This window comes from Heptranchias perlo, unplaced genomic scaffold (assembly GCF_035084215.1).
Source record: "Heptranchias perlo isolate sHepPer1 unplaced genomic scaffold, sHepPer1.hap1 HAP1_SCAFFOLD_199, whole genome shotgun sequence".
Lineage (NCBI taxonomy): Eukaryota > Metazoa > Chordata > Chondrichthyes > Hexanchiformes > Hexanchidae > Heptranchias > Heptranchias perlo.
The window spans coordinates 260,187-268,426 of NW_027139215.1; the positions used below are offsets into that span (position 1 = coordinate 260,187).

General features: G+C 46.2%; 1 protein-coding gene across 1 annotated transcript; it reads left to right on the forward strand.

Annotated features, from left to right (window-relative positions):
• Positions 1-6,533: 6,533 nt before the first annotated feature.
• Positions 6,534-7,704, forward strand: LOC137309993 (zona pellucida sperm-binding protein 3-like). Its single transcript, XM_067977993.1, has 6 exons — positions 6,534-6,699; positions 6,785-6,911; positions 6,992-7,071; positions 7,154-7,275; positions 7,348-7,482; positions 7,565-7,704. The coding sequence occupies exons 1-6, from the start codon at positions 6,608-6,610 to the stop codon at positions 7,681-7,683; spliced, it is 675 nt and encodes a 224-aa protein (XP_067834094.1). The 5' UTR covers positions 6,534-6,607; the 3' UTR covers positions 7,684-7,704.
• The last annotated feature ends 536 nt before the right edge of the window (positions 7,705-8,240 follow it).

An 8,240-nucleotide genomic window follows, 5' to 3' on the forward strand; every position in this document is an offset into this window, starting at 1 on the left:
GATCCAGGTGCAGCTCACACACAGGCCCAGGAATCCCACTCCGGACAGATTCACTTCTTTAAACCTTGTTTAGATTCAGTGAATTGGGATTTAATTCAATCCTCATCTGCCCTCCGCTCTGTCAGTTCAGAACTTTATTTAAACCGATACTTGGAGCTCTGTTTTACAGGGTGTCGGCTGTTTAAATATTTCTCAGTCCCACTACTCCCATGAATAACACTTTTTGCTGCTAACTGCTGATTGATACAAAGTGCCCAGGAATTGGGGGATTTCTCCCGGGGACCGGGAACTGACTCGGATTCGGCTCAACCCTCAAATCCACAAAGTTTTTGTCACTGCTGCTGTCCAGGATTAAAGGAAGGGACCGAACCAGAAGCGGTTTTAAATTATGACTGACAAATCAAGGTCAAAGGCAAAGGATACAGTCTGCTTATCTACAGGGCTGAGTCCCTGCCCGCTTCACTGTCTGTCTGTCTGTCTCCCGGTTTATCCGTCTGATTGAGTCTCTGCTTTATTCTCTGGCTCTTTGTTTGCTGTCTGCAGGCCTCCCGACCCGACTGACTGACTAACTACCGGACCGTGTGTCAGAATGAATGACTGGGACTGAGTGTCTGCCTATTTATGGACCTGAATGGCCACATTTCTCAGTCCCTGCCTTCGCTCTGTGTCACGGGCCTGTCGCTGTCTCTCAGGATGACAACACACCCACACCCTTCACACACCGCCTTTGACGACTGAACGCAGGTTTGCTCAGTCTGTCCCCGCAGCTCCTTCGGGAGTTTAATGATTTGGAAATGAAGACTTTTTCCTGTGTGACTTGTGAAGTTTTGATCAGTGAAATGTTTGTGAAAGGGAAGGATTGAGAGCTTTTAGTGTGGGACAGGAGTGATGTTGTTTCATGGAGAAGTCACGCGATGAAATTAACATGAGCAGCGGTTTCCAGAGTGCGGCGGTTATCACATTCGTTTCGCACACGAAAGATCTCTGGTTCGACCCCAGGCGGGAATGTTATTTGAGAATTTGCTCTTGTGAAAAGTGGGAGATAATTGGCTTTTCCTGTTGAATTTAACAACGGCTGCACCACATTCCTGTTTTCATAAACACTGAACATTTTAACCAGACTCTTAAAAAACAGTCTTTAAAATGAGAACGGATAAAAGTTCATCACATGCAAAACACAATAACTTCCCCACGTGTCACTGGGTAACCATGTTAGTATTTCCGTCAGTCAGTCTGCAGAAAGTTATCGCTTCATTAATGGCGATTACAACAATTTTTCATCTTTCACGTGTTCATTTAATAAAGTTCACAATTGTTTTGTGACAATTATTTCATTGACCGGGAATCGAACCCACACCGCGGCGGTGAGAGCCCTGAATCCAAACCACCAAATGCCGCGCAGTGGGTCGAGTCACGGATCGGCACAGTTGAGACAAAGAACAAAGTAAAAAGTAGAAACAGAAAATGTTGCGAACTCTCAGCAGGTCAGACAGCCTCTGTGGAGAGAGAAACAGAGGGAATGTTTCAGGTCGGTGACCTTTCATCAGAACTCGCTCCACAGATGCTGCCTGACCGGCTGAGTGTATCCAGCATTTTCTGTTTATAGTTCAGATTTCCAGAATCCGCAGCACTTTGCTTTTGAAATTAAAAAGTAGCCCAAGTTGATGAAAGTTGCACCAGTGAAAATCCTGGGTGGAGATTTAGAGGATGCGACAGTGGGAAGGGCTGGACTGCGATTCGAACAGTCCTCCAAGCAAATTTCGGGGAAGTCATCGAAATTTAAAAGAGGACTTGGAACGGGAATAGAACGACAGGCTCACGTGACAGGGCATTGGTATTCGGAATGTACAAAATGCAGTCCCCATTGCTCTGATGACCTGAATCAGACAAATAGTAATTCACAACACAGGACAAATCCATTTGATTTGAGTTTTGGAAACCCATTCACGACAGCAGCTGTCTCCCATCAGTTTACTTTTCCAAACTAAAGGGTGTGAAGCTTGCACGAGTGATGATCTGTGCTGTATTATTTCTGAGCAGCAGACTCACTTTGCCCCATCAATGCCTATTTGTTGGAAGGCGCAGTCCCCATTGGTCGAGGGGATCGGTTTCTCGAGCTGTGATTCACCGTCGTCTATTTCAGGAATATTCCGGTTTGCTGAAAATGAGATGAGATGAAACGAGCAGGTCCAACGAGCCGGTCTGTAACACTACACGGCATCTACAAAGTTGTCTCTTGCACTTACAGTGAAGCGGAGGGCAGTTTTCACCCTGAAACCAACAAGTTAGGTGGCGCAGTAAATAGTGTAGATGGGAGCAGGAAGTAGTGAAGGGACATTGATGATTAAATGAGAGGGTAAAACTGTGGCAGATGGAGTTCAATGTGGGGAAGTGAGATATAATCCACTTAGAACATTAAAAAGATAAATCAGAGTATTTTCTAAATGACGAGAAACTGGGAACTATGGAGGAGCAGAGAGGTTCAGGGGTCCATCTCCAGAAATCACTAAAAACTAGTGGACAGGTACAAAAAATAATTAATGGAATGTGAGCCTTCATCTGAAGGGGCTGGAATACAAAGGGTGGAAGTTATGATACAGATGCATAAAGCTCTGGTTAGACCACATTTGGAGAAATGCGTTCAGTTCTGGGCACCGTACCCCAGGAGGGACATATTGGCCTTGACTGGGTGTGGAACAGATTCACCAGAATGATACCGGGGCTAAAAGGGTTAAATTATGAGGACAGGTCTTGTGGACGAGACTTTTATTCCCTTGAGTATAGGAGGTTAAGGGGTGATCTAATTGAGATGTTTAAGAAGATGGGGGGAGGGGAGTGTAAGAAGATGGTTTGTAGTGGAGAAGAGAAGCCGGGGGTTATCTTTACATTCCAGGATGATCCTGGAATAGTGAGCAGTTTTGTCAGAGGAGAGCAGGACCCGATAGTGCTTTATGTGGTCCAGCCAGATCTGGTGATGAATGGTTAACCAGTTGTCCACCATAAATGTTCAAGTCTGCGTCCCTTGGGCTCACAGGAGTGGAAATGAGGGCAGTACTAGGAGGATCGACCAGGGTGAGAGAAGAGTAATGGTTTTAATGGGGAGAAGGGTATCAAAGATGGAGGTGAGGGTCTGATCGAGCAGATGGGTCGCTGCAGAAATGTCGTGGTGAATGGAGGGCCAAAGTCCAGACAGTTGGGAATTTGAAAGTGCTGTTGTAAGTGACCTGGGGGAGGGTTTTTTCCAGGGATGAACACAGAAGGAAGTGGGTTAGTCCCACTCCCCTGCTCTTTCCCCATATCTCTCCAAATTTTTTCATGTCAACGATTCACTCAATTCCCTTTTGAAAGTTACGATTGAACCCACTTCCACCGCCCTTTCAGGCAGTGCATTCCCGATCATAAAGACTCGCTGCGTAAAAAAAATCTCTCCTCATTCCCCCGCCCGTGGCTTTTTTGCCCATTGATCTTAAATCTGTGTCCTCTGGTTATTAACCCTTCCATCACTGGAAACAGTTTCTCCTTATTTACTGCATCAAAACCTGTCACAATCGTGACCCTCCATTAAACCTTCTGGGTGTAGTCTCAGTACCCTTCCTGCTGACTATCCCTTTAGTTCTCATGTGGTCCAGCGGTTAGGATTTCTGGCTTTTACCCAGGCGGCCCGGGTTCGACTCTCGGTGTGGACAAAACAGCTTTTTAGTCCCAGCCTCGCAATTTGCCTGCAGTCCGGGCTGTGGCTGCTGCTTCCTCTCTCACTTCTGTGTCAGACCCACAATCACACTGACAAATGAGGCAGACCACAGCTCTTAAAGGGACAGTGCACTAAAAGCAACAATGTCCAGACAGGTCACTCAGCAGCTCATGGCCAAGTGTTTGACGACAATCCTTTTATCATTCACTGTAAAACCCGAGGCTCAGTGAAACACTCACAGAATATTCTGGAAAAACTCAGCGAGTCAGGCCGAATCTGTAGAGAGAACAAACCAATTAACTGAGAGTCTCAGTGAGACAAGGAACGAGACACGTTTCTTCACAAATTGTCAGGGGATCTTTTACACCTCGGAGCAGAAAGAAGGGACCCCCATTAAACACCTCATTCAAAGGACAGCACCTCTCACGATGCAGCTCCCTCTCAGAGCGACACAGTCAGTCTGGATCATGTGTCCCAGTCCTGGAACGGGAGATGGAACCCACACCCTTCTAAACACCAGCCTGACTCCCTGGTGTTCCTCCCACCCTTGGCTAGTCATGAAACAGACTGTGCCACTCCCAGAGTAACTGATGAGCACAGCCTCAGCCCTGGGTCCCGGTCTGCACCATAACTGCAGCCTGTTACCGCTCATAGAAAGTGGGATTCCTGTGTTCATTCTGTGATGTGCATTGGGGGAGTGGGACTACATGGATTGCTCTTGCATAGAACTGGTATGGACTCAATGGGCCGAATGGCCTCCTTCCGTCCTGTAACCTTTCTATGATTCTATGATTCCATTTGGGTGGAGAGGGTTAAAAGGAAGTGATCAGAGATGGCCTTATCCATGATTGACACGATCGGGAGTAGAGAGGCCACGTGTTTGCAAGGTCGAGGGGCTGGCCATGAATATGGGTCGGGGAGTTTCTATGCAGGGAGAGATTAAGGGAGGATAAAGTATCACATAATAGACTTGTTTTAAAAATTGAAGCCCATGGGATTAAAGGGACAATGGCAGCGTGGATACAAAACTGGCTAAGGGGCAGAAAACAGAGAGTAGTGGTGAACGGTTGTTTTTCAGACTGGAGGCAAGTATACAGTGGTGTCCCCCAGGGCTCAGTATTAGGACCACTGCTCGTTTTGATATATATTAATGACTGGGACTTGGGTGTACAGGGCATAATTTCAAAGTTTGCAGATGACACGAAACTCAGAAATGTAATAAACAATGTTGAGGATAGTAACAGACTTCAGGAGGACATAGACAGACTGGTGAAATGGGCAGAAACATGGCAGATGAAATTTAATGCAGAGAATTGTGAAGTGATACATTTTGGTAGGAAGAATGAGGAGAGGTAATATAAACTAAATGGAACAATTTTAAATGGAGTGGAGGAATAGAGAGACCTGGGGGTGTCGTTACACAAATCTTTGAAGGTGGCAGGACAAGTTGAGAAGGCTGTTAAGAAAGCAAATGGGGCCCTTGGCTTTATTAATTGAGGCATAGAATAAAAAGCAAGGAATTGATACTAAACCTTGATAAAATACTGGTTAGACCTCAGCTGGAGTATTGTGTTCAATTCAGGACACCAAACTTTAGGAAGGATGTCAAGGCCTTCGAGAGGGTGCAGAAGAGATTTACGAGAATGGTGCCAGGAATGAGGGACTTCAGTTATGTGGAGAGACATGGAGAAACTGGGGCTGTTCTCCTGAGAGCACAGAACGTAAAGGGGAGACTTGATAGAGGTGTTCAAAATTGTGAAGAGTTTTCATAGGGTAAAGAAGGAGAAACTTTCCAGTTGTAGACCTAACTCTGAGATTCAATTCTATTGACCTTGAACCTTCACCTACATTTCTCCAAAACACTCTGTTCTCTTGTGCCTCAATTGATTTATCTTTTCTGTTCCTTCCTGTGTATATTCTGGCCTGTTGCCTCAACTTGTGGTCAATGAATGTTCAGTGTGGAAGTTCCTGTTGAGACTGCTCTTAAATGATGAAACAAGTGGAATAATAATTGTATCCCAATGTATTAAAGGGGAACTCCACTTTTGGTTATTACACCTGCCAATCCCCTTGTTTTAATGGACACAGATGAGGTTTAAAAGTGATGTGTTTTGTGCTCCATATCAGGGGTAACTTGAAGCCCCTTAAGGTGAAAGCTCTATTCTATATGGGAAAGAATGCTCATCAAATCTGGCAGTGCCAATCATTTCAGGGTTTCTGACTGCAGGCCTGAAGTCCCCTGTAATAGAAGGTGGACTGAGTCGAGTAACAGAGGCTGCTCCAGGCAACTTCAACCAATGGTGGAGCTGCTTCAATCATGTGTCATTGAGGAACAACTGAAACTCCTCAAACTGCTGCTCAACAGGGCAGGAAAATGACCAGAAATAGCTTTTGTCCAATGAGACCAGCTCTTCATTCCTGAACCTGATGTCTTTCAGATGGCTGGAGATTTCCTGGTCTACACCACCCACCTGAACCACACCCCAAATGCTCGTGGATCTGTCATTGTGAGAACTAATGGAGCCATCATTCCCATTGAGTGCCACTATTTTAGGTAAGAATCTTTCCTCTGTGGCAAATAAGGTCTACAGCAGGTGCAGTTCTATGAAGTTGTCCTGAAATTATCTACTGTCCTTCCAGGAAGGGCAATGTGAGCAGTGACCCTATCAAGCCCACCTGGATCCCATTCAGCTCGACCAAGTCTGGAGAAGGGCTTCTGTCATTCTCACTGCGTCTTATGAACGGTGTGTGATGGGTGGATGGCGAGTGCTTTTCTGTCGTTTCTCACTGGGAGTTACACCCACTGTCTCCAACCCTTGTCCTCTTGTACTTCAGATGACTGGCTTACAGAGCGCACCTCGACTGTCTACTACCTGGGTGACCTCATTCACATTGAGGCCTCTGTTTCAATGACCAATGCCCTTGAAGCTCTACATTGACAGCTGTGCAGCTACATTGAGCCCAGACAAGGATTCCACCCCAAGATACAACATCATTGACTACCATGGGTAAGGAGCTCTCTGCTTTCTCCAGCTGGTTATGTCTCAATAGGTTCACTTTATTCACTTTGTCCCTTTTTTAATCTTTCTTCAGTTGCCTCCTGGACAGCAAAGCTGAGGACTCCTTTTCAACCTTTGTGTTGCCAAGAGGTGAACGTGAGCTGGACAAACTCCAGTTTGACCTGGATGCGTTCCGCTTCTTTGGAGATGACCGTTCCTTGGTAAGAGGACGCCAAACATTGGGTTCCCCATGTTGGGAGGAGGTCACTAAATAACAACTTGTATTGAATGTGTCCCTCAGATTTTCATCACCTGTCACCTGAAAGTTGCTGCAGTGGATCGGAGAGATTCCATGAACAAAGCTTGTACTTTCCAGAATATGTAAGTTCCCTCTCTTGCTCAGGGATGTGTTGTATTAAAGGGTGATGGACAACCTGGTTGATAAACTGATTCTCTGGTTTAGCTGGACCCCATTGGAAGAATCGACCAATGACGTGTGTACCTGTTGTCATCTGGGCAACTGCGGTGCCACAAGGGAATTCCTACTTGATTCCAGAGGAAGGAGGGATCTTGTACCTGGACCTGGTAGGACACTGATCCTCTTGATTGTTGGAGGTCACCCTTTACCCTCTCTAACTGGAATGTTTGATATTGCAGAGAGTGATGCTGAATTGAAGTGGGAGGGTGAGGCCTCACTTGGACCCCTGGTCATTCTGGATCCTTATGTGACAGATGTGGCAACTGAGCCCCTTAATGAGGTTGAGCAAAGGATGCAGGAGAGGTCTCCGGGTGGTGAGTTGGCCGACTGCTAGTTTCCATTTTCCCCTCAGTATTTCCTTCCCTCACTGACCATTGGTTTCTTGTTCCTTTTTAGGTGTGGCGTCTGAGGTGGTCCTGATCCTGGCCCTGACTGTGACTGCTGTATCTCTGATCTCTGCCTCTTTGATCGCCTTGTTTCTGTACAGGAAACACAAGCGCACCCAGTTCAACTAGTTATCAAATGACCAATAAATCAGTGACTACTTGTATCTTCTAATGGCTGGTTGCTCATTTTTCATTATCTGGCTCCAATCAGCATGCAATGCGTGCTCAATACTGTTCGTAACACTCTGCACTCCTCCACAGTTCCTCCTGTTAGTGAAATAGGTTTTAATGAGTCCATGTAAGTAGTTGCAGAATGGTTGGTAATAGTGTATCCAGACCCAGTCCAGGGATGGCTGCAGCAATGGGTGAAGGCTTGCCAGGCCCTCATTGTGCAGGTCAATGAACTTTAAAGGGACAGTGGGACTGGCCTGAGGTACTGGTGCCGCCTGGTTGACTGCCCAATCATTCCCTTGGTGCTCTGCAGTCATTGATCACTTGAATCCCCACACGGGCTCCAAACTCCAGTTAAACTTTCCCGTTCGGATCTAATTGTCCAAACACCAATACAATTGAAAGTCAGTGGCCTTGGAACTCTCTTCCAAGATTGAAGATCTCTGCCCCTGGTGTAAAGATTCTTGTTTAGTGGTGCTGGGACTCCGGGTAGATTTCAAATGCTCAGTGTAAAT

Bases quoted from the DNA above. Each gene is read 5' to 3' on its own strand.
- LOC137309993 (XM_067977993.1), top strand. From the start codon at position 6,608: ATGCCCTTGAAGCTCTACATTGACAGCTGTGCAGCTACATTGAGCCCA. The intron at 6,700-6,784 runs GTAAGGAGCTCT...ATCTTTCTTCAG, and splicing joins AACATCATTGACTACCATGG to TTGCCTCCTGGACAGCAAAG. The intron at 6,912-6,991 runs GTAAGAGGACGC...TGTGTCCCTCAG, and splicing joins TTGGAGATGACCGTTCCTTG to ATTTTCATCACCTGTCACCT.